General features: G+C 36.6%; 3 protein-coding genes across 3 annotated transcripts in view; all 3 read right to left on the bottom strand.

Moving 5' to 3' along the window:
* The window catches only part of LOC145694746 (uncharacterized), a 432,718-nt gene that overhangs the window by 220,046 nt on the left and 185,263 nt on the right, over nucleotides 1-27,409 (bottom strand). The window lies entirely within an intron of this gene.
* On the bottom strand, nucleotides 24,151-26,064 carry LOC145660872 (uncharacterized). The gene has a single exon (XM_081726302.1). It carries the CDS (start codon nucleotides 26,062-26,064, stop codon nucleotides 24,151-24,153), a length of 1,914 nt encoding a protein of 637 aa, XP_081582428.1.
* Nucleotides 26,683-27,409, bottom strand: part of LOC145660871 (uncharacterized) — a 51,906-nt gene continuing 51,179 nt past the window's right edge. The window contains exon 6 of the mRNA XM_081726301.1: nucleotides 26,683-27,018. Within this exon, the coding sequence (XP_081582427.1) occupies nucleotides 26,683-27,018 (336 nt within the window). The remainder of the gene's footprint in view (nucleotides 27,019-27,409) is intronic.

Here is a 27,409-nt window from a genome sequence, read left to right as displayed (position 1 = left end):
AGTATGAAGAGTTTGAGGTAAGCCAGAATGTCGACCAAGATTCGATTGTCCAAGTGAATTGCCAGAGTCCGACATAGTGATGATGAATCCTAGGGCCGAAGCCCAAACGAAGATGAAAATGAAAGAGAAGATTATTAATGAGATTCAAAAAGCAAGTTTGCCCTCCGAAAGTGAAAACTTCCGTCAACCCTCTAAGTGTTGTACGTGTGCTGTGCTCACAAATGCGTATGCTACACTTGGTCCTAGCTAGCACATTAACATACACAAGAGAGGTTAGGCTCCTTGGATCAGTATGCGAACAACAAAGATTTTTTTTTTTTTTTTTTTTTTTTACGTTTACCCGTTCAAAGGGTTGCGCCCTTTCTTCGGTAAGAGAGAGAAAAGCATAAGAGGTCAGAGGTATCATTAGAGGGTCTAGGTGCTATTTAATAATCAATTCATTTGGAACTTTATTCATATTTCATATTGCATAGGGAGGGTCATCAATTGTGTGAGGACAAGCCTCAGTTACGGTGGTTGCTGGTCCAGACTGGCTGGCTGGCATACAAGTTATGATCTTACTGGAACTGCGGTGCCTGAAATGAATAGATATAGCAAACATATAGTGGTTAGTTGAATACATGAAGAGCTATGAGAGCATGATTTTTAACAGCTAAGTATATGACAATCATTATATCTGTAATGATGGATGGTATGAGGGTGAAGTGCTACGACGCCACAACACATGGGTGATGTTAGTTAGACAAATGCTGTTATCTTCTGTTCCTGGGGCGACGCAGGAACTGATGGAGACAAAGGCAGCCCTGTTAGTGGATGGTTTTACTGTGCATGAGATGGATAGATGAGTGGTGAAACTGTGCCAGGATGATAAATGTCATAAACTTCTGGATCAATGTTGTCTTGGCCGATGTTGAGATGATAAAGGGTCATCAGATGCTGAAGAGGTGTGGGATAATATACAGCGGGAGTGTCATGGTCTCGGTCATTGCGGAGAATGCTCAGGAATATGGGATGAGCAGCTTCAATGCGTTTCTGAACGTAGTTTGAGCGGAGGGCCTCAAGATGTGATAATAGTGGAGGAAAATTGATGCGTTCATAAAGAAGGCGTGTCGGATGCGGAAGACGGATGCGGAAGGCTAAACGAAACGCATGGCGTTCAAGAATGGCTAACTTAAGATAATATTTAGAGGGAGCTGATATCCAGGCTGTGTGACCATAGGTTAGAATTGGGCGCATGAAAACCTTGTAGGTATTGAGAAGGAGAGAAGAGTTTAGACCCCACGTGGTACCTGTTAGGCGCTTTAGTAAATTGAGTCGGTTTTTGGCTTTCTCGATGACAGTAAGAAGATGAGGCATCCAAGTGAGCTTGGAGTCAAATACAACGCCAAGATATTTAAGAGTACTATGGATTGTAACCGGGCTGTTATCAACATGAAGACGTAGCAGTTGGGGATTTCGATGCACCCGTGATCGTCGTCCAGATGGTAAGAAAACGATCGCTTGCGTTTTCGTAGCATTGATTGCCAAGCGCCAGATGTCGCACCAATCAACAAAAGCATCAATGGCCAGTTGAAGGCTATATTGAATAGAAGTAATTGTCCGACCGATAGCCAGAAATGCTGTATCGTCAGCAAATTGGAAAAGTTGTACGTTAGGAGTAGTGGGCAAGTCGGATACGTACAGCAAATATAATAGGGGTGAAAGAGAAGATCCCTGTGGTACGCCAGAATTCAAAAAGATTGGAAAGGACAGAGCATCATTGATGGAGATGTAGGCAAGTCGGGCTGTAAGGAAGGAATGTATAACTCTGATGTAAGAGCGGGGAAGTTGAAAAGAGTATAACTTGTATATAAGACCCTGGTGCCAAACTTTATCGAATGCCTTTTCTAGATCGAAGGTAACCAGGCTAGATGGATTGCCTCGATTGAATTGGTTATATATAGAAGTACTGAGGCGTAACAGGGGATCTAGAATGCTAAAGTTAGGTCTAAACCCAGCTTGGTGCAACGGAAGTAACTCGTGATTCTGCAAATGGTCATGGAGGCGGCGAACTAATATGCGTTCCAAAATTTTGCTTAGGGTAGATGTTAATTGTATCGGCCGATAAGACGTGAGGTCAGATGGAGGCTTATTAGGCTTTGGAAAAAGTAAGACTTTTGAGTACTTCCAAGTTATGGGGAAAAAACCAGTTCGAAGTATGAATGTATAAATGATACTTAGTATGGTGAAGACAACAGGAGGGGCGTTCTTAATCAGTGTATAGGTAATAGCGTCAAAGCCTGGAGCGGAATTTCGTTTGTTGAGGAGTGTGGCCTGGATATCAGCAGGTTGAATCGGTACTGCAAGTGGATGATCGAACTCCAAGGCGTGATTGAGATTAGGTTGTAAATGTGGTAAGTTTGGGTCAGATCGACTATCGACAGCTTCGTTTAGATGTAATGGAGTATGCCAACCAGGTAGAGGAGTGAAGATTTGTTGAAAGTGTTGGGCAAATGTGTTAGCTTTGTCTTGATCAGAAGATAGTGCTTGTTGATTAACAACTAATGGGTAGGGCGTCCGTTGAAATTTTCCGATGAGCTGATTGAACTGTCGCCAATATTTGGTAGGATGTGAGTTTTCGTTGAGTTTGTTACACGTTCTGGTCCAGATAAGGCGTTTGTATGCAACGATATAATTGTGAGTGATGCGCAGATACTGTCTATGGAGGCGAAGTGCTTCTAAGTTACGACTGCGTGTGTATTCTCTGTAAGCACGCCGAGCTGCAGTAATGAGAGGTAGGTATCGTGGAGGAAGTTTAGGTTTATGCGGAGTAATATAGGTAGTTGGAATATGCTGTTCGGCTGCTGTTTGTAAAGTCTGAGTGAGTCGGGTAACGGCGTTGTCAAGGTCATCTTGTGACGTTAAGTCAAAGTTATCTGAGAGTGAGTGTGTAATGGTCTCATGATAGGCTGGCCAGTTAGCCTGATGATATAGATACACTTTCTTCTTGGATATAGTATTGTGTGGAGAAGTATTGGTAGTTAATGATAACTTGATGGGAACATGATCGCTCCCCAAAGAATCTAAAACGTCAATAGTGATGTGAGAGTTGATCGATGTGGAATAAATTACGATATCTGGTGTGGAGTTGCTAGAGGGGCGAGTTGGCTTTGGTAGAACATGAAAGGTGCCGGTGGTATGAAGACTGATAAAATCCAAAAATCGCTGTTTCTCATATTGAGGCCTACTATGAAAATTGATGTCTGCCATGATAATGAATTTACGGTAGGTATCGGAGAGGTGTTGAAAGAAGTGGTAAGGTATATCGTGTCTCGGCCTGACATAGATGGTTGCGAAGGCTATTGTATGACCCTTGAGATATAATAATACAACATTATATTCTGGCAGCTGCAATGTGTGTGGTAAGGTAATAGTGCGATGTGGTATGCGATATTGTAAACCAATGGCTGTTCCACCGTGCAGACGTGCACCGCTGGGTCCATCGTGTCTGTGGAGAGTATATTTGGGAACAAAGCAGGTAATGTAAGGAGCTAGAAAGGTTTCATTAACTGCAAAAGCGGCGATATTCTCCTCCAAAAGAAGTTGCTGAAACAGCACTTGATGTGTGAGGAGAGACCGTATGTTAAGAAATAACAGGTTGTATGCCATAATGTATAGAACAAGAAGAATGGTTGTACTATAGAGATGATGAGCCATGTTCAAACAGTTGTTTCAGTAGGTTGTATTTGGAAATGGACATTAGATCCGCTGTATGTGGCGTGTAGTTGGAGATTATAGAGAAGTTTAGCAGAGTGAATGATTTGATTGAGAACGTGCGGACGTTGAAATGGCAGAATGTTTTGTAAGGTGAGAGTTAAGAAGCGTAAAAGGTCTTCTACTGTAACAGGATGGGTCAGCGAGTTTGCAGGTGGAGTGGGGTCATCGGAAGTTTTGATGGGAGCTACTAATTCTGGCTTATCAGGGGTAGGTGCAGGCTTGCCACGACAGCGATAACTGTAAGTTGGATGTTTTTCAGGACACGAAGTGCATTGAGGAGGTGCACTTGAATTTGGGCAATTTCGGGTCAGATGACTCCCGCTACAATATCCGCATTTAACAGTGTTGGTGCAGTTATGAGTGTAATGATCATTATACGTCTGGCATTTCTCGCAGCGGATTGGAAGCGGAGGAGGCGTTCGAGACGGTTCTACCTTGTAACGGCGGCGATAGACATAGGCCCCATTAGCTAATAGATGATCAATGATTTGTTGTTGGTCGGTCAAGACACGAACGAGGTAGGTAGGACCAGTGTTGTTACGTATCCTGATACATTTCTTGATTTCGAGACCCTCGTAGCGAAGCTCATCAAATATCTCATCGTCGGTGAGTTCAGGTTCAATGCCCCTGATAACAACTGATAGCAATGGTGGACGACGAGGAGGTGGAGGTGATTTTCGTTGGCTCGGGGTAAGAGGCGTCAACACAGCCTGCGGTCCAAAGATTTCAAAGGTAGCTTTATTTCGCACATGTATGTGAAAATTAGGATTAGGAGATTTTAAGATGATGCCGTCTCTCGTAGGTATAATTTGATGCACATCTGCGCGCGGTACATATTTATTGATTTGTATGAAGATTGCTCGTGCAGTTCGGTACTTAGTGTCGAAGTTCTTTAATATGAAATTATACATTGTATCCTGATTAGTTGGCAAAGTTGGAGATGGTGGGGCATTAGCCCAGTCCATCTCGGTGTTTCTCACTTTCATTGAGGCAGTGGAGCCTTCTCCATCAGAGCTATAATGCCGTGGTTTCTTAGACTCTGATTGCTTGGAGTGTCCGATTGGAGATCGTGATCGAGATCGAGACTCAGGTTGTTTCGAGGTATCTGCTTTCGAAGTCTTCGTACCAGCAGAGTGACCGGATTTGGCTGTACCCTTCGCTCCCGTTGGGTAGGGGGACATGATGATGGTTTAACCTAGCAGAGTATATAACGTGAATGTTCGAGGCAATCGTATGGAGTAGATGGTAGGGGAAGCCCACTGTGGCTCTCACTTGAGGCAGCAATACGTCCTCGCGGAGATGTCGGTCAGTGCAAGCACTGGCCCTCCACAAAAATAGATGAAGTAAAGAATAGGTGATGATGGCCACGGGCTCCCACTTGAGTCAACAATACGGACTGCAAGGGGATGTCGATTGTCTGTACCAGAACAATCCTCCCTGAGTGAACAAAAATATCAGTTGCTCGCAGAGCGTTAGTAATAGTTCTCAGATCGATGAATCGATGGTCGATTCTGAATTCTGAGTTGAGTCTGTGAACAACAAAGACATCACCTTCAAAGTATATAACAAGTAACTAAGAATTATCAGTGAGAATTTTACTTTTATAGTTTATTATTTGCAACGAGCAAAGCGTTAGGTAGTATCTTTGTCATGTTTGCCAAGTAACAAATAACGCAACATATTCCGCTGTAATCGGTCACGAAAATAATTTTGTAAACCTATGAACTGTCTGACTGTAGTTACATCAGTACAATGCTGCCACCTGTTGATCTTGTATCCTAGCTCAGTGGACGTTATGGAGTTTTTACAATCATTCGGCTGTTATTCGTCGAAAAGTCTCTATAACACCGCCTGGAGGAAAAACGACACCTACCAAAAATGGAGGTTACTTTCTGTTGATGAGAATAAGAGTAAAAGAATGAAAGTAAAAGTATACACTTGCACGGTATTATGGACGTCTCATACACACGTGCAGTAGCCGTGCAAAATACCCATGTGCACACAACGGCTTAAGCACCGGTAATTTAAATGTGCTTCATCCACGCAAATGCACATGTGCACATGCACGGCTCAAGCATGGGTTATGTACATGCGCTGCATCCACGCAAAAGCACATGTGTACATAACGGCTATAGCACGGGTTATATAAATGTGTGCTTCATCCATGCAAATGCACGTGTGCACATAACGGCTTAAACATGGGTTACGTACGTGCGCTGCATCCATGCAAATGCACATGCGCACATAACGGCTTAAGCACGGGTTATATAAATATGTGTTTCATCCATGCAAATGCATATGTGCACATAACGGCTTAAGCACGCGTTACGTACGTGCGCTGCATCCATGCAAATGCACATGTGTACATAACGGCTTAAGCACGGGTTATATAAATGTGTGCTTCATCCATGCAAATGCACATGTGCACATAAAGGCTTAAGTACGGGTTCTGTACGTGCGCTGCATCCACGCAAATGCACATGTGTACATAACGGCTTAAGCACGGGTTTCGTGCGTGCGTTGCATCCACACAAATGCACATGTGTATATAACGGCTACAGCACGGGTTATATAAATGTGTACTTCATCCATGCAAATGCACATGTGCACATAGCGGTTTTCAGCACGGGTTCTGTACTTGTGCTTCACCAACGCAAATGCACATGTGTATGTAACGGCTTAGGCACGGATTATGTAAATGTGTACTTTATCCATGCAAATGCACATGTGCACATGCACGACTTAGTCACTGGTTATGTACGTGTGCATAACCCACGTAAATTCACATGTGCACATACACGGATTATGTATATGTGCTTCATCCACGCAAATTCACGTGTACGGCTTATGCACGGGTTATGTATGTATTCATCATCCACACAAATGCACATGTGCAAATGTACGGCTTATGCATGGATAGTGCACATGTGTCGTACACGTACGTGTTGTCTGGGAAGGAACATAGAAGGCCCGGAAGTTTATTTCTAAAATTCTCTTTTGAATACCTGAATGTTCGTCTTTCATATTGGAACCATTGTCATATCCTTGGCCCCTCTTGTCTTTGATAGGAATGTGCATTTCTTTTAGCTGTTTAACTATTACTTCTGTCAGCCTAAACCAATGCTGTCTGTTACCGGTACGAAATTAAGAAAGTGCCCTATAATGTTACTCATGTTAGGAAAATGCATGTGTACACATATCTATAAAATGGAAGGAAAAAAAGTAATAAAAAGTGCTCAAAATCAAAGAAAAGCAAGGTTTATTTTTGAAAATTTTCTTACACTTCCCGCCATTCATGGTAAATTTGAGAAGACAGTGGTAAATTTGAAATGAAATGAAATGAAATATTTGAGTTTTACGTCCCACGGTTATGCCGGTTAGGCTAAAGGAGACGGTGATGATGAGTGATGAATGAAAATGGTGGAATGAAGAAAGTGGGAGGAAACGGGAGAACCCCGAGAAAACCCACGCACACGGTGTTTGTCCACCACAAAGTTCACTTGGCGGGGGCTGTGGTAAATTTGAGGAGAGAATGGTACATTTGGGGAGAGAAAGGTACATTTGAGAGGAGAATGGTACGTTTTGGCAGAGAATGATAAATTTGGGGAGAGAATGATACATTTAAGGAGAAAATTTAGGGGGCGGTAGATTTGTCTGTGGAAATTTAGGGCTGTAGATTTGTCTGTGTATGAAGTACAGTCAAGGAATTTCAATTTTTTAAACCCCCAAATTATTTAAAACCTAGAAGTAAATGATAATAAATGAAAATAAAGTAATTAGTCATATGGTTCTTATAATTTGGAAAATAAAGTAAAAGAATAGAAATAAATTCCTCCGCGAGAATTTATATGCCAGGACAAAAAGCCCAGAATATTTCCGTTTTTTACTTTCTTTCCTGCCGGGAATATTCCCAATGATGCCAACTCGTGGGGAAAATCCCATATTTTGGGATTTTTCGACAATGATTTCTCAAAATGGGATAAAGGGGAATTTTTGCATAAATCGGCAAGATTTATGGGAATTTATATATATATATAGGCAAGTAGACAAATGAATCTTCAATAGACATTAAATTAATGTTAATTGTCAAATTTTGCGCTAAGGAACGTTAATTGTATTCTGGTATTTGGAAAAAGGAAAAATGAATGAAGAACAGAATTAACGGAAGATGGTAAAACGAGAAACATTCAGCTTGCAAAATGATCAAGGCCGGATTAAAGGGGGCCTCCATCCAGGTGGACAAGGGCCTCTACTCTGATCAAAATCTCAATGATTATCGAGAAAGAATCATCAAGATACAATCATCATCATAAAATAAAATATGATAAAAAAATATGAAACATATTCCTTTTACTTTCCTACTGAACCTTCACAGGCGTATTAGGCAAATTATTAGGCGAAGTCAGCAGGTGCCACATATTTTTTTCTAGCGCCGGGCCTCCGGATAGGTTAATCCGGTCCTGAAAATGATCCATACGAAATGACTGACGAATGAAATTTATCTAGCTTTATTACGTTCAGTGGAAAATCAATGCACAGATCCATGATGGAAATACTAAACTCACAACAAAATATACTTATTTTCATCAGCATTTTCAATTGTTTCAAAACACTTGCTCATAAGCTGGTTGATAAACGTAGAAATATCAGAATTTTTGGATGATTCACTCACATATTGAAGATAATGACTGATATACAGTGATTTCACTGTTCATGTTTCCAAAGTAAGTAATGTTGTTATTAGTATAGTGTGGAATATTCAAGAGCAAAATGGGAATTTCTGCCTCTCGAAATGGGATTTTATAACGTTTCAGGTTGGTATCACTGATCACTAGTAGAAGAAGACAGAAAAACTGACATGGTATTTTCTCTTTTTAGATCAAAAGATCCAATATATTTCAAGCAAAAAAATTCTTGTAGGCCTTATATCTGGAGAACTACATATAATGTACCCAAACCCAAACTATCAATTAACTCAGTATGATGTGCTTATTCCGTGAAAAATACGAAAACTCAATTTAGGGGCCGTTCAAACATTTTGTGGACCCTAATCCAAAAAATCCAATATATTTCATTCAATCAAAAATTTTCCTGTACGCCTTATATCTGGAGAACTAGATATACTGTAGCCACTAACGGATCCAGAAAGATCGTTTAGGGGAGGGGGGCGGTTCGCTTCCTGGAAGATGAGCGTAGCCTTAAGATGACCAGAATTTTAATTTGCAAGAATCGGACGCATATGAATGCGGGACTGGATTGGGGAGGGGGGGTTAACCAGACTCCCAGATTCCATTTTGGGACCCGATTTTTTTTTTTTTTTTTTTTTGTTAAATGAAAGTATATTCTTTCTGTAGATATAAATTAAATATGCACCTCCGTTTTGGAGGCGTGGCGGTGTTATGATTCACTAGGCACCGCAGTATATCAGATGCACTGTCTTGCACAGTACTTCCACAAAAGAAAATACTGTACTATACTAACGATGATATTCATTTTAACGAAAGAGAATACACTCTGCTCTAATAATTTATATTTTAAATAACAATTGCGGGACGGCAGTTGAAAAAAAAAAAAAAACGACAGATTTGGTCTACGCAAAAATAGATAACAAAAGTACACATGCATGAAGAATAATACAAAATGTTAACAAATAGCAAAAGACATTATGATATTTCTATGTACGTACATTTCTTGGTAGCTTAAAAATAATACAATAGGCTATTAATTATAAAGTGATGGCACAGTGTTCAAATGGACCAAAATATAGGGAAGCAGTCTTTACATGTTGCTTTCATTTCTGTTTATATGAGATATAATTCAGCAAATTGAAAATTGAAAAGAAAAATATATAATATTTTAACTGAACTCGGAGGATGGTTAGTGGCTTCGTGGATATTCTCTGTGGTATACTATAGTGATTACCCGAACATGAAATTCGTGGCTTTCCCCCAGAAATAAGAATGTTATTATTATTATTATTATTATTATTATTATTATTATTATTATTATTATTATTATTATTATTATTATTATTATTATTATTATTTCTGTCTTAAAAGAACTAGCCTGCACAGATCAAGTACAGGAGAATGAGATGGATACACTTTCTAATACATAATACTAATCATCATTGCATTTAAACCTTGTACTGTACTACTAACAGTAATCCAGAGCGACGGTTTGAATTTAAGTTACAGCAGTAACATATAAAAAAATAAATTGTAAGTATACTTCCTATATAAATATATTATATTGCAGTATTCCTTAACCACATAAAACGTTACGAAGGTCAATACACAATTTATTCAAAAAAATACTGCAAATAATGTAATAACAAAACTATCTATACTAAACTTTCTCTTACACAAACTCAACAGAAATTTTATCAGATCTAGCACGAAATGTGTATAAATTTGACATGAATTAAAATATGAATTAAAATTATATAGGCTCACAATATAAGCCATTATAATGTATAATTAGTATAAAGAAAATCTGAAAGATTAGCAAAGCCTACAACAAAATAAACGAAAGATCAGAAATGTAAACCCAAAGTGATGTTTCCGTTTATCACTGCACACAAATGATATTTCCTTTAACATACCGACTGGAAATATTTGACAATATCAGATTTTTTTTTTTTTTAATGCAAATTAAAATTTAATTTTTAAAACTTCTCACTTTTAAACGAAATTACCAATGGAGAATGAAGTACGTATAACTTTTTTCTTTCATGTCAGATATAATATGGACCCCGTTTGTCTAGTGGCTAACACGCTTGTCTTTGGTGCGTGTGATCCAGGGTTCAATTCCCGGTGAGGATACAGTTAAATGAAAAAAAAGTGGTTCGGATTCCTCTGTAATCAGTAGATCCACGTCTCCTTTAGCCGTTCTGGCACAAACTTGAAACATTAAACAAACAAATATCGTATGTATAATATATAACTGTTTATTAAAAATATAATACAGCCTATATACAATTACCTATTTTTTAGGATTGTAATTGTGCCCTTCTGTTTCGGTTAAAGATTTTAAACAAAGCTATTTCAAAAACTTTTTCGAGTTCGTTCATATTTCTTGATTTTGTTTGCGATTGAGATGCATCCAAGGAATTCAACTTTAGACTCAGACTCATGATTTGTGGGGAATACCTACGAGTTAGAATTAATTACTGGCAAAAACAACGACGGGCGAAAACCACACAACGGCCTTAGTCACCTTGTGGTCCATCTCAGTGAAAGTTACAGCACAAACCCAAACCTAAGTCCTTTCTTGTTCCTGGCAATACTGTTGATGACACGATCGTAATCTACGTTTGTCTCGATGCGTAGACATTCCAAGTTGTGCCAGGCCACTAAGTCGATCTGCACCCATCTGGGGTTGTAGCCATATCTTCAACCTTATTAATGTTGAAAATGTTCTTTCGGCTGATGCTCTATATAGGTTTTTTTTTTTGTCCGAATACACCTGTTTTGCAATGGTATAATTCAGTATGTAAAGTTACAAAGCATTAGACCAGACTAGGAATAGGGGGTTGGAAATTGGCTATATAAGGTAATTTCTTAAATGTAGTTGTTAGAAACATAGTATAATTGTAGCTATGCTTACAACAACAATAAAATTATATTATACTAGCCTTCGCGTTGGTGGGGCTTCGCCCTCAAACCCCCAATTTGCTCCGCATACGGTCTCGCACAATATAGCATATGCTCCTAAGTGCTAATGTGACAATATTTTGCGTTCTTCCATCTGTCTGTTTCACATAGAATGGGATTGAGCTAAAAACTCTGTCACGAAATTCACACCTCGAAAGGCATTTTAGTGAACCACCCCATCTCTTATCTTTCCCTTTTACGTTGTAACGTCCCTATTTACATTAGGAGCTTGTTACTCGGTACGGGCCTCCCACCTGTGAATACCCGCCACATTTGAGAAACAATATATATATTTTTAATTTAAGTGTAGTTGCCAGTAATCCTAAGGGCACAATATGTTCAGCTTAAATATGGATACCATATAACCTCCCTAGAAATTAGGCCAATAGCAAAAACCATAAATAGGTCAAGGATTTGATATTAGCTTCGGTAAATATTAAGTTAATGATTTAGTAATCTTATCTTTATAACAAAAATCAATCGACATTACAAATTTCCTTACAAGTAATTAAAGTCGCTGCTACTAATTGGACACATTAAATCAAATGCAAGTGAAATTAACATTAGTGTCTATAAATCTCTAGTTAATCGTGTACCACGACGACCTAAAATGATTTGAATAATTGTACCGAATTCTCAAACATATATATATCAAATATAGGAAGTTATAAGTATGGTTAATACAAAATGTCTATATCTCACTTAATCACAGAGTTAAGTCTCCATTAGAACATATATGAATCCGATTTAAATTTATGAAAATTATTAAACAACTCACCACAATATTAAGTAAATAACAGTCCACACTTTAGAATATCGAATTGAATTCACTTGTTACATACACACAACTCTCTAATGCAATAATTCACCAATTTGCGATAGATAGAGCTTACTATTACAAGGTTTTACCGAGTACATTTCCAGCACACACATCTAATGAGGATAATTCAAATGCTGGATAAAGTAACAACAGTCGCCACTAAAGGCGCTGTATTCAAGAAGTTGCCAAACGGAACTATTTTATCGAAGACTCAAAACAGAATGAATTTACATAATAATAATAACTGTTACTTTTTTTTTTTTTTTGCAAAAGTAACTAACAGAGTGACATGTTACAGCGTTAAGTGGGAAAAAACGCTCAAATACGTGTTTAATTATTTTAAATGAAAAATCAAACTACCAACTTTAATGTTTCTATTCGTAAGAAATCCAGAGATGTGGGTACCTTATAATAATAATAATAATAATAATAATAATAATAATAATAATAATAATAATAATAATTTTCATCCCCTTTCTTTCCTTTTAGGTAGAATATCAAAAACGCTGAAATATGTATTGAATTATTTTGAATGAGAACTTCATATAGGCCTACCAAATTCCGTGTTTGTGTTTCTAATCTTCGAAGGTTTCTAGATATTAATATCTTATTATAATAATTGCAATCCTCGTCTCCTTCTCTTTGCATCTCTTTTTCCCTATTTTACTAAAGTATCAAAAAAAAAAAGTTGAAACGCGTGTCATATTATTTAAAATGAGAAATCCAAATACTAAATTTCAAGTCTCCATCCTTAAGGGGTTCGGAGAGATGGCCACCCCCTTCGTTTCTTCGAATTTCCAAGAAATCCTTCCTTTCTGATGACCTACGTCACAACCCACCCAACACAAGTACATACTGATCATGTGTAAAGAATGTTCCTCGAGGTACATTGGAATGTATGATCTGTCAGGAAAGTAAATGTACACCTATTTTTCGAGTCTGGCATTCCTGCGCTCCATCCGTGGAGAGTATGAGAATTAAATCAATCAAATGTTTACTGAGGGGCAAAAAGAAAAGCTTAATCTGAATAAGACATTGCAGAGGGGCACAAGCTGTGAATACGAATAGTGCATTGTGTAAATAAAGGACGACACCGAAAGAGAAAGCCAGAAACAGCTGTTAAACTTACAAAAAAAGAGTAAAAATTGTCGAAGTGGGAACATAAAACACAAATACAACAAATACCCCGACAACTAAACTGTTACCATGCCATGATCTTGGTGTAGTGGTTAAGGTGCTGGCTTACAAATGCAAAGGACGCAAGTTCGAATCCTCGGCAAGGACATTTTTAAAAATTTTTGTTAATAATACATACAACTCATGAGAGATGGTAAAAGAGGTCGTATTTAGTTTTTCGTAGCAATTATTATTGGTAATGTTTAGTACTGATAATACTTTTTGTCTTTGCGTATTGCTTTTGTTCTTGTCTTCATTTCGAAAGAGAAGAATATCCGAACAAATGCCACCAAAATTCCTCATATTTTGAATGTAAACGCCATTTGCAATTAGTAAAGAATAAAAATTGAACGTTCCGAAGTAGCTGCAAAAAGTAAAAGGAAAAACATGGAAGTCGACCATACTCATGGTTACTAAAAATACAATTTCTACATGCCTTACACCTCCCGACCACGTTTCTACGTTAGCAAGTAAGAGGTTTGTGTTTAGGTTAGGCTCGTTAATACGTTTTGCAAAGGGGGCCGGTTTAGCTCTGACGCACCACAGATGCGAGAAGGGAGAAAAACACTTTTTCTCTCTCCCTCTGTGTGTCTATTTATCTATCTATTTGTATATATATAACGCTATTTGTGAATGCCATAACCACCCTAATTTTCAGCGGATTGAGACGAAACTTGGCACAAACATTAATTGTTGAAATATCTTGATAAGTTCGTTAACCAGAATAATCAGATGAAAATGTTCAAAATGGTGGCCCTTCAAACTCTTAAAAAGTTCCAAGGGAAGCAAATTTCGCCCATAAATAGGTATTCAGAAAGTTTGAATAAATTTTCCTCTTTTACTGAAATATTTGTGTGCAGAAACTTATTGAAATATTGGACCCGATTAATCGCCTAAAGAAGGTTCAGGCCCTTTCGCTACGGTCAGTTTTTTTTTTTTTTTTTTTTGCAGGAGGGGGTTATTTTTCTATCGGAACAAGATGATTGTTACTGATGATATGAAATTACACATTGAAAGTGAAGTAACTTGTGTAACGTGTTATTTGAAAGAATAATATAATAAATGTGCATTCCTCTAACACAGAGAACTCATGTATTTCGAGTTCGGGAGCCTGAATGGCGAGGAGTGTTATTTGATTTGCTTTTTAGTAACACATTGCATTGCAAATAAAGGTAGGCAACATTAGTGGTAAGTAAAACAATAATAATAATAATAATAATAATAATAATAATAATAATAATAATAATAATAATAATAATAATAATAATAATAATAATAATAATAGGTGTTGTTTGTGGCAAGGCAATATCTTCCTCAGTTCTTCTTCATACGTAATGATTGTAATGCCATATCTCCCTTACAAACAAAATATTAGCAATTTATATCGAGAGAACGGGAAACTGTAGAGCGATGGGAGCAACGTTGGACAGTATGCACTCATAGTACTCAGAAAAGTAAGCGATTTCAATGCAAAAGGAACGAAGAGTCATTGTCATGGGTACTCATGGGGCCACGGCAGAGCTCTCTTTAGGCAAAATGTCGATAGCTTATATCGAGAAAACAGGAGGTGATACTGGGATGGGACCAACGTTGGACACCGTGGACCCATAAGGCGCATCGAAAAAATTAGGGAGGCGGGCGCCAGCCAGCCTTACTTATTTCCACATAATAATATAAAATTATATTGTCGAAATACACACACGAGTTAGCTACTAATATTTCATATTATTATTATTATTATTATTATTATTATTATTATTATTATTATTATTATTATTATTATCATTATCATCATCATCATCATCATCATCATCATCATCATCATCATCATCATCATCATCATCATCATCATCATCATCTACAGCGTCTTTTCATTACGTGAGCATGTTTGACATGAAACCAAAGAGAAAATCCATCCTGTAGCGAAAAGAAACAATACTTTCTCTCAAATGGATAAAAAATCAAGCCGAGATTGATTCGAACTCGCATGGACGGCGCGAAAAGCCAGTGCTTTGTCCACTATTTTTTTAACTGACTCACCGAACGCGTTTCAGTAACTTACTTATTGCTAATTTTACTTGCTTCACTCGTTTAACTTGCTTTTTCTAATAACTTATAACGACAGGGACACGAACACAGAAACATCGAGAACAGTTAAAAATCATAGATGCTCTCCCGCCGAGAATCGAACCCGAGACTCCATACACCCAAGGCTCACGTGCTAGCCTCTAGACCAGCGGCGATGGCAATGCTCACTTCCTGTGTCGTTAGGGATTACGACCACTGTATTGCCAGCTATCACTTCTGTGGGTTGTATACTATGATCACATGTTTCTTCTTTGCTGGAAGAGTAAAACCTATATTATATGTAATACATGAGGTATTTAGACCTACATGCTCTTCATATAATGTAATAAAAGGGTCATGGTGTCGGATTTTAATACATGACGTATTGCAGTATACAACATGCTTTGCATTACTTGTTTGTTTGTAGATAGCTACTAGCTTAGTGTTCTGAAAGGTTGTGTATAAACTAGGGATAGCCCGTTCCGGAATTGTTAGTTTTCGGACTCCCGAAAGTAAAGCCGGACAAATTCCGGAATTCGGAAAATTCCAATTTTGTAATAATTTCGGAATTCGGAAAAGTCCGGAATTTAGAAATTTCTGATTTCGTTAACATTCCGGAATTCGGAAAATCCGGATTTTTTCGAAAGTCGGAGTTTTTCTCAATTCCGGATTCTTTCCGAGTTACGAAATTCTTCTGAATTCCGGAGTATAACTGAATTCCATAATTTTGCGAAATCCGGAAAGTGAAAGTTCCGCTTCCGAAAAATGAATTTATTTTGGTTAATATGAATCGTGGCGGAAATCAGTCTTTGACCAGGTAATGGCGACTGCTTTGAAAGAAATGGGGAGTATGAGAATTCAATCTGTCATATTTGTAGTTTCGTGTGGAGAAAGAACGAACTTGTGAACCAGTGGTTTAAGAAAAACTCAAGTTATTAATATAAACTTTGCCGACTTCATAAAAGAAATACGAAAGACATTTTGAATCGAAAAATATAACATACAAGTTTGCAAGCGGAGACAAAGAAACCTAACGTAACCAGACTAAAGACAGATCGTTTACAGCGTAGCGATCGCGGTTCAGTGGTCAAGGTGCTTCTGCGTATGCACGTTGCAATTTTTTTTTCTTACTTTAGAATTTTTGGTGGCGATTGATCAGCGATAACATACGTTTTATTATATTCAGATATTTGAATACTCGGATGTTTCAATACTTGAACTATCAAATCTTCAGGAATAATAATAGTAATAATAATTATTATTATTATCTCGTAGAAGATTAAAAGCTAGAAGCTAAATTATCGCTCAGGTCATACCATTACAAGGAGAAACGTGACATTTGGAAAGAATATTTCGGTTTGGTTTAATGTTGCTCACGAGAAGAGGAGTTTCTCATCTCGTTTCTAAAACAAATAAAATAACATGAGAATTAACATTTTACATTCGAGACGGGTCAGGGCTAAATCAAAATTTTCGTCTCTCTTTGGAGATGAGAATCGAGACGAGACGAAAAGTATCGTAAACATTTCCCGTCTTGTCTCGATTCTCGAAATAGTGTATGTCCATTCTTTAAGTAACAATTGCTCTGTAGACTGAATCTCATAGGCTATTTCGTTACATTGTATTTCAGAGCTCATTGAATTATGCTCTGTGTAGGTATTTTTGTAGCAAAGCTTTTATATTTACGTCTGCATATTCTAAAAATTAGTTTATTATATGCCTTACTGTCGCGTGATAATCAGTTATATTTATTACAGTTATTTTCCTCAAAACATACTTTCTACATGAAACTTCAATAAAAGGTTCTAGTTTAAAATGTTGGTAGTTGCAGAATATTATTATTATTATTATTATTATTATTATTATTATTATTATTATTATTATTATTATTATTATTATTATTATTATTATTATTATTATTATTATATCAACTCCATGTATAATCTTTAAAAGACACCCTAAAAAATGGTATAGTTGGCATAACCATTAAATGGTTAATAATACCAGAATAGTATTGCTTATATAGGGACAGCTATGCTTATGGCCAGTAATAGCATACAGGTATGGCTATTAAATCCGGGTTATTGTTACCATACATATGTGCAATAGTACCATATTTCTGTATTGTAAATTTAACTATAATCGGAGTTAATAGTCAATATTACCATGCAGATTACAATACAGCTACATCCCAACTATACCTTTATAGCTCTGCCTACAATACCATATTCGTTCGAATACTATACCGTATAGGTATTGCAAAGATACTAGATGGTTGGACAACAGGTGGACAACCATACCGTATAGTCATTGTAACCATTATATATTGTTGTATTTGCAAGACTAAATTACAGTACCTACAATACCGTATGGCTATTTTAACAATACTGTCTTATTGAGACAACCATATAGCAGGGTAGGTGCACCAAATTTTATACTTGATGTAACCATACTATATTGCTGTAGTTGCAATATTATATGACTATATCTACAATACGGTATGGCTATGTGAACAAGAACGTCTTGTTGAAGCAGCCATGTAAGATGGTAGATGGAACAACCTGCATAGGTACTATAACCATATTATATTGCTATGGTAGCCATGCCGTATTGTAATATTGAAGATAAAGTATGTTTGCTGTTACCATGCTAGATTGTTGACAGAACAATCTAGCATAGTGTGTGGAACAATTTCGGAATTGTTATAGAAACAACACGCATAAACACACCACCTTGATTCTGCTTCATATTAAACTTCACAGAAGATAAGACAAAGGTATTATTAGAAACAGTTCCAGTAACCATTTCAATACTTCTTTAAATGGATAATGGAAATGTTTCTAATAATACTTTTGTCTTATCTTCTGTGAAGTTTGATATGAAGCAGAATCAAGGTGATGTGTTTATAGCTATCGTAACCATGCAGTGTTGTTTCTATAACAATGGAACTGAGGTGGTATGCAATGTAGATCAGAAATTACACAGCATTTATAACAACTACTTTTATTTTCCTTTAATCAAGTATACATTACAGAAAAATTAGAAATGCAGCACAGCAATACCAAAAAAGGAACTTTACAATAATGCAGTTATGAAAGTATATAAATCTTTTAATCAATGCAATGAAAATATACCACATACTTTTGATTTACATTTCTTTCTTAATATTTTTACACGTATTTTATAAAATGTGGATGTTACTAAATAACAGTTATTCCAAGTAACTGAACACGAAAGACACATATTGATGATGTGTCCAAATTAGAATTATTTTTCATCTTACAGTTTCAGTGTACATCTGACACCATCTTCAGAGAGAGGAAATAAGATGGAAAATAATGGGTAAGGAAATTGAGAAGAACTCGAAGTATTCAATTTTGTAATCCATTCTTTTCCCATCCTATTTTTCTCTATCTGAAGATGCTGTCAGGTGTACAACCAGAGTGTTAGACAAGATATAATTCTAATTTGGATACTAAGAATTGCCCCAATTACATAAACTAGAAGTTTTGAAGAATCAAGATTCACTTAATACAATACACATATATACACGGTGATTCAGAACTCGAATTCGCAGGAAAATGAACTTTGAATACCTGGTCCTCGTAAAGTCCTTAAAACTACAAAGAAAAACGTTTTTCGCAGGACAATCCGCCTCCACCATATCCGTTACGTTTCAACACAAAACTATGAAATATTCAAATTTGAAAGTTTTACTCCCTTGAGCGGAATATGGTACATCAACTCTGTCAATCATAGTAGAGGAGTTAGTGTTCTAAAGTTCATTTCCTTACGACTTCGGTATGCATACAAGCAAGAAATATTGTGGAAGTACTCGATTTTCGAGGATAATAAGTTGTATATTTTGATTTTATTTTTATGTTTATGTCGCGGAATTGTTAATAAGGTTATGGGAATTTAATGTTGTAAATGTGAAGTAAATGCAAGCTGCACAGTCTGGTTAACGTTTGTGTCAGCAATTTATTGTAAACACTTGTGTATAAGAATGTCATCGTTATGAGTCTGGCAATGTAGGAAGGAAATGTTGACAATGTGTCTTTCCTCACATTAGCCAGATTCTAGAAATTGTATAAACTGAATCTGTAGGATTTTATGAATTTCATGAGATTACGGATGTACGGAGAATTGCTTAGAACCGGGAAATCAGAGCGTGTCGAGGATTGCAATTTTGAGTTTTGACACATGGAAGGAATTTGTCTCTCCATGTGAAAACGGTGTTACACGTGCCGCAGCAGACGAAAAAGCAGACGATGGGAGTTGGACCCCGCCAAACAAAACCGGAGGACGAGAAGGTTTTGGGTGGAGTTCTGAGGAGTTCTTGGAATCAGTTCTTGACAGTTCACGAACAGTTCTTGGATGAGTCCTTGGAGAGTTGGCAGAGTTACGACAGCGAATAATTCTTAGAAGTCCATGATCAATTTACCGTGATCATTCTTGGGTTCGATTTTGGAGAATCGAGTTTCATTTGAAAATCAGCCAGATGAGGGGAGAAGACAGTACGTTGTACTTCAACAGAGTCTAACGACGCAGAACTTAGGCAGAGATTTGCATTGAGAGGAGCCATTCCTCAATGCCCAATTTCGTCATCCACCAACAAGGAGTGTCAACTTAAGGAGCAGAGTTCAACACCAGAACGACGAGGGAATACACCAGTTTAATCCAGGTATGTGTGGCACCGAGTCAGAATTCAAAGCTCAATACTTGATCGTTCTGTACCTGTCTGGCAAATGAATCCGAATATCCGTTATAGCTAACATTCATAGATCTTATAATTCATCCATAAAATTATCGTAATACAGTGTTTTATTTTAAATGAAGTGGACGTATCTTTATTTGTCTAATCCCCAAATGAAAACCTCTCGCAAGTTAATTTCATAGTTTGTCCCACTCATTTTAGATGGTGAGTGGTAGGCGCCTAGTAGCACTCAATTTGCATCCCCAATTAGGCACTGAGTGGCTAGGTTGTCAATATATTGATTCTAGTAAGGAGCATGTAAATGAATATCAAATGAAATTAAATGCTGATTCATTTCACATTCTAAATTCAAACTTGAAAATTTAGTGGCAAGTATTTGTGCTTAAACTGATTCACACAGAACAGGAATCAGAAGAAAACAAATATATATATGTATTATTCCATTAGACGCAGACTTACTGTTTTACTGATAATGAATATATTATATTACGATTTATGGCTGATTCGTTTTATTATTAATGAATTTAACACTAATACTTTATTGTTGTAAGATCATATTGCACTTATTTTTAATTTATTTTCCACATTCCTAATACTGATACAATAAATCATTTTTCAACCAAAACTGCTAAGTTTTATCTTAGACAGAAAACCAAGAAGAAAAAAAAATGAGTACAACTTAACAAATATACACAATTCTTTTGAAACTTGGTAACCGTTTGCATTAAAAATGTAAATAATATGAAAAAAATACAAAACATGTTACAAGACTGCTTTTTTTAAATGGAAAATTTTGTAACTACCATGTAGTTCTTTAGTGTCAATACCTACATCATAATAAATGTGTTTCTTCCTACGTTTGATAAATAATACGGAAACATGCATAAAATAAAGCTTAAAGATTGAACTGAATTAGTGTTTCGCTATATTAACTGAATTTTCCTTATCATTTTATTATTACTTATTTTTCAAAAAGCTTTTTGGAGTTGGTAGTGCGTATTTCTAATGTCATTTAATCTCTCATTTTTTTTTTCTTTCTTTCTAAAGTGTACCGTATATAACGGAGTACTGAAAAGTTTTCAGAATAGTTTTGCAGCTCGTGAAGTTTAAGCTAGAATGATTAAACACCACCAAGCAATTCCTCGTACATCCTTTGTGAGTCAGTGTCCTAAGCGGCTTTGTCCTAGGAAGTCGCATTTAGTTTTTAAGCGTATCTTCCCCCAGTTATGCGCTGAGTAACAGCGAAATTGAAGGTGACGAAATTTATGAAACTAGGTAAAGCTAGAAAATCTGCTTCAGAAACACATGAAATGTTGAAGTCAACATTTGGAAAAGATGCTTTAGGCCATGGTCAAACGTAAGAGCATGTTAAAAGTGACAGAACATCGGTTGAAAATAATGTCCGTTCAGGATACCCGTCAATCGGCATAGGATTTTGTACCACGAAGAGAACATGGGAGGATTACTGTAAAGGCTGTGTAGAGACTTGCTGTAAAGACTGTGAAAAAAATTATACTACTAACTTTCCATCGGATTTACCCAACTCTGCACCGTGTAACATTTTCTTCTTCTTCAGAATGGAAATCAACTTCAAGGGCCGAGGATTTAACAGTATACAACACTCAAGCGAAACTGCCATCACGAAACACACGAGTGGAAATATATGCAAAAATTAAACGTGATCTTCTAGCACAAAGTCGCTTAAGCATTGACCACCAAGTGATGCACGAGGAGCCATCTGCCGGAATTTTACTGTACAGACACTGCGGAAACTGAGTACCCCATCATACACATGACATTATTTAACATGATAAACGCAAACAAAAATTTACATTAAATGCCCACACAGACTGGATTACAAACGACACAATTTCACGACGAATATTTTCGTTAGAAGTAATTATTATTATTTTACATTTTCTGAAATTATTTTCTTGGTACAATATGCATTATTTGCATCTAACAATAATACGAAAGTATTTGCTAAGCAGTAATAAGACTTGTAAGAAAAGGCACAAGGACAAATAAAATACTTAAATACAAGGGACAATAATTAGAACCATCGTTAGCGTAACGTTTCGTAACACATAATATAAACGTTACAATACGAAAGAATATCTACTGATTCATGTTCTATCATAGGTTCGCTACATGTTTCCGTACCTATCTCTTTTTAAGAGTTAATGGCATTTGATTTTCGCGACGTCACGCCTGTGGTTTTTATTCCTTAATAGTATTCGATTTCTCCTAGAAACTTTCCTTATTTTTATAAGTTTAAAATAAAATGAGGAGACAAAATGTATAACAAAGAAATTGGGGCAGCTCCTGCAAGTATCTACATTTTAAGGAGTAAAAATTTTGTTAGTGCACCAAGGATCAGAACAGGAATCGTCAGGCTGACGTCCTAGATTCAATCTTACGTCCAATAGCATATTTTCAACTCTAAAATTAGAACAAAGTATAGTTTGAACTCAGTAAAGGTTATAGTAAATGGTTTATGTAATTCAGTGAGATTTTGAATGAAGAAATATTATGACCACTAGCAATGTATTTGCAATCAATAAAAGCTATTCTTTTCGACGTACGACACATCATACTACCATATAATATTAATCGGAATTTAATGGCATCATATGTTTTTTCTTAAGACGGACACCTTCCCAAGATACGGTTCTTGACTTTGACACATTTATATTAGAATTGCAGAAACCCATTAAAAACTGCTTTCATAAATATATTTTTAGTAGTTTAAACTTAGTGTCACATGACATCCTTCCCAATTAAAAAAAATACTTAGAATTAAAAATGGCAGACAACGATTTACCTTCCTTTCACGCAATATTGTTTAACTTTTGTTTTAAACCCATTTCGGTAACACTAAACCTTTTCATTAGCAAATCCAAGTTACATTCTTATAAAGGAACCCGAACCCATACAAACTTTTGTGACTGGGTACACAGATTCCTTTTCCAAAGCGGTTTTATATATATCGGGTGTAAGGAAAAGGTAGTACAGGCAGACAGACTTGATTCTACAGCTAAAACGATACGAAAATGTCTTTATAAAGTTGTCCTTTAAGGCCCCCTTTTGGAAGGGAGAGACCGGTAAACTTTGGTCGATATGGCAATATCGCACGGGTTGTCCGTAACAACACTTGATAGCAGCGACTTTGGAATGGTGTTTATCGTGGAGTAGAGGAAAGTGCCGTACTTCAAACGAAGGTACCTAACTTCAAAGCTCTTTGTCATTTTTCTTTTTCTTCTTCTTTTTTTAAAATAAAAGTATGGAATATGGGATGCAGCAAAAGGTCTGAAATGTGGCGGGAAAATGTGGAGAGATGAAAACGTACATTTAAAATGTCAAATTGAATAAATGTCGTACAAAAAGAAGCTTTCTGTGCCCAGATCATGACAAAACATGCCGTTTCAAATCTAGCCATTTTGTTGTTAAAATAAAAAAAAACTGATTTAAAAAACCTTAGATAACGAAGAAGTTTAAACTAAACTCCAAAGCCGATATCACGTGTTTCTACAGAGTACCGCAAGGTGTTACCTCATAGTCCAAATTTTACCCGTCTGTCACTTCAAAAGGGAACCTCGGAGGACAAAATATCGTAAGATATTTTCGTTTCATTTCAGCTGTAGAGTCAGATTCTGTCCAAGCTGTGCGATCTTTTCCTTACACTCGATATGTAACCTTTTTCTATTCCGAACAAAAAATCTGTATAAAATTCACATAGAACCAACCATGTTTTTTAAAAGTTTAGTTCCTACTTCGGTGGCCATAGGACCATGCAGGCAAAACATCTAGTAGTACAGGAATGTATGCTTCATTGCAAATGCTTTGCTAGTGGATATAATATTGTTTGACTGAAAATCACATGGATTAAGAAACATTTTCTTATGCTCGAGCCCTATTACGATTATGTTAGAAAACACTGCCCCACATGCAACACAAAATCATACCGAAACAGAAACATATATGTTGTTATTATCGATTATCTTATAATACGTAGGAGGCCCTGCAAAATTCAAATTTACTGGTATGCAGATCCACTCTTGCGTGAAAGACAAATGATATGCACAGTAGTGACTGTCATAGCCAACTGTTTTCATTTTCTTACATAGAAGGAAAATGTGCGACTCTTCGTCTAACAAAATTTTTTTTATATTATAAAAGTTTAAACCATCTTCATGAATTTCGAACGCTACCATGCAACACTTGAACACAAATCCGTTGTATATGCACCAAGCTACTGACCGACAAAGTTTCAACAACGAAGGAGGTAAACACATTGAAAACAATGGAAAATTCTGATCTTGTGAAAGGTATATCTTTGCTCCAGGTCCAATTTCTTGTTGAATATGAAAACCGTTTTTCTGAAAGAACTTATAACATATCTGCAATTGGTGTTTCAAACCTATAGTTTCTAGAACATTCTTTCGACAATAAGCAATACGGGCAGCAATCTTGGACGGTTGGTGTTTGGATTCATACCTCATACACCATGTGAAAACAAGTGGTCCTATATGTCGCATTAAACGTGGATAGTGAACCATATGATGATGCTTAGGTTTTAATGTATCCTGAAAAAAAGATTTGTATATCTCATGATGTTCTTCAATTAATGTACAAAGTAATTCAGAAGTGTTTACGTGAATAACTTTTGATGTTAATATGACTGTTATTTCTCTTAGCAGAGTATAAAATTTCCAAACGATATTTTCCTCGGGGATTAAGTCACCCATTATCAAACCAAAGTACCTTATGAGAAATAACATTTCAGCAGCAGACAAGTTTAATTTATTCTTTTCAAGATTTTCAGAAGATAAAGGTGCCGGCTTATTTACGTCATCTGACATGCTTGCAAAGGCCGAAATCCTACTGTTTAAAATATCCATTGTGAAAAGACGTGTTTCGTTGATGTAGTACTTCAAAATATGCATCATATCATAGTTCCCCACCCCTTCCAAAAGATCATGCATCACGTCCACACTGTAATTTTTGGTAACATGAAAACTCGGCAACATGTTCCAAGTGCTATTCTCTTTTACTCCTGTCTGTGAAGCATCTCCGAGAATTACATGTAGTTCATAATTCTCAACGTCCCGCAAATTCCGGACGTTTTCTCTTGACTGCGCCTGTAAATCTGTTTTTGATGTAAGGCAAAACCTGCAAGGGTACTTAGCAGAAAATGACTCTGTAAAGCCAAGAACGGAATTCAATCCAAGATTGTCACCTGTAATAACACACAACTTAAAATAAATCTGTACTTCTAAACCATTATACATTACACATATACCTTCACATTCTAGGAAACGCAACTCTTCAATAAGAATTGAAAAGGTTGCTTTATTACCGAAAGTTTTTCTATCATTTGAATGAAAGAGTAAGGCGAGAAATATGTTCTCTAGTTTCGCGAAAAACTCCGGTGGAATACATGCAATTGTATAATAAACTACCCCTATCTTTTTTGTACCAGCATGCCCACTTAAAGAATTGTTAATTTCATAATCGTCAAAGTAAAGAAATAAAGGTAATATCAAACGATCATCAGAAACCGTTACCTCGTTTCTGCAATGCAGTCCTTGCACACTACTGAAAAGTACTTCAGTCTCTTGTTCTGCACTGTTCTTGAAGTGGAGTAACGTTGACAGAACATTCGGTAACTCCAAAAATCGTTTAAGCATTTTTCGCATAGGCACAAACTTTCCAAGCACTTGTAATGTTTCCACCGAAACCTCGCCTTTCTTTCTCTTTGAAGATAATTTCTGTCCAATAACATAATCAATTGGTTTTATCAAACTGCCCATTGTCTCTAACATGCCAAATCGCCTATATTCGGTTTCCAAGCTATAAAATGGACTGGACATTATACTAAACATGTTCATTACTTCAGTTACTATATTATCATCACATGATTTCCTCGAAGCGTTTGTAAAATTTTCTCTCTTAGCAGTTGCATCACACTACCGCCCATAAACCCGTGTACCCAGTCGCAAAGGTTTTGTATATGAGTTCTGGTTAAGTTACATTGACTATACAGTTTAGTAATAAAAAGAAGGGCTTCCTCCTTTACAGCCTCACGGTAATCTTCAAGAGAAAGGCTTTCCACAGAAGTTTCAATTGGTATATCACCATTATCAGTCAACTGTCTCTCAACATTGATGTGACACACCTCATTTTGGTATCCACGAAAAGGCTGGTTCCCATCACCACCCGTACTTGTTCTTTCGTGTTTCAGCAAGTGTTTGCGGAATGAATTGGCGTTATCAAATTCGCGTCCACACAATGATTCCCCACAACGAAAGGGGCTCATGGCACCTAATTTGTGACAAAATTTTAAATGAAGTAACAGAGACTGACTCGTTCTTAAGTCACTATGACAAACAAAACACTTAGGCATCTTCTTACAAACTAAAAAGAACATATATACATGAAAAAACTATTTTACAAACTAAATGATTAACGGAAAACAACCTTTCCCGCCATTACACCTTTGATATTTCAGAGATAAGCGTGTTCACTGAAGGAAAATTCTTGTCGCAGTCATTTTCAATTTTGTACATATGTTTCTGCACAAATGTCCACACCTGTTCCGATTCCTTCGGATATTCTGCATCCAGTACTTGAAACGACTTGAATGTGCTATCGATTGCTTTCAGTGGAGTTTCAACTCTGTAGAGATTATCCTCAATACTCACGTAGAAGGCTTGAGGTTCATCTATTTTTGAAGCGACAACGACGGGCATGGGCTGCACACTACATCCAAAGCGCTGCATCTTTAGATGATGCCTTTCTAACTCTGTTTGAAGATCGGACGCTTCCTGTAAGTCATGTACACAGAATTATTATCACGTTACACACCTATTAACACGTTATCAAATTCCAAAAACTACAAATACACGTATAATTAAAATTAGCTTGTATTTTAAACACGAGGTGCACCAATAATATATATAGCAATCCAATTAAACTGCTACCAACTGTTTTCAGGCATTCTTCTATACTAGAAATGTAATGTAATGAGGTCATAATTGACGCGAGTCACTTCTACGCGATATGAAATGTCTTGAAAACTAATATAGGTTAAAATGACAGTATTTCGAATGTATTATTATACCCCTTGAGTTGTACATTTTTAATACCGTTCATTGTGTTTGTATTATCCGATGCAATTAAGAAAAGTTCTGGAAAAAATAAGTAAAGTTCCTTAGA

Source organism: Thermobia domestica, chromosome 9 (genome assembly GCF_964235325.1).
Source record: "Thermobia domestica chromosome 9, izTheDome1.hap1.1, whole genome shotgun sequence".
Lineage (NCBI taxonomy): Eukaryota > Metazoa > Arthropoda > Insecta > Zygentoma > Lepismatidae > Thermobia > Thermobia domestica.
The sequence above is the reverse complement of the archived record's forward strand: the minus strand, read 5'-3'. Positions and strand labels throughout refer to the sequence as shown.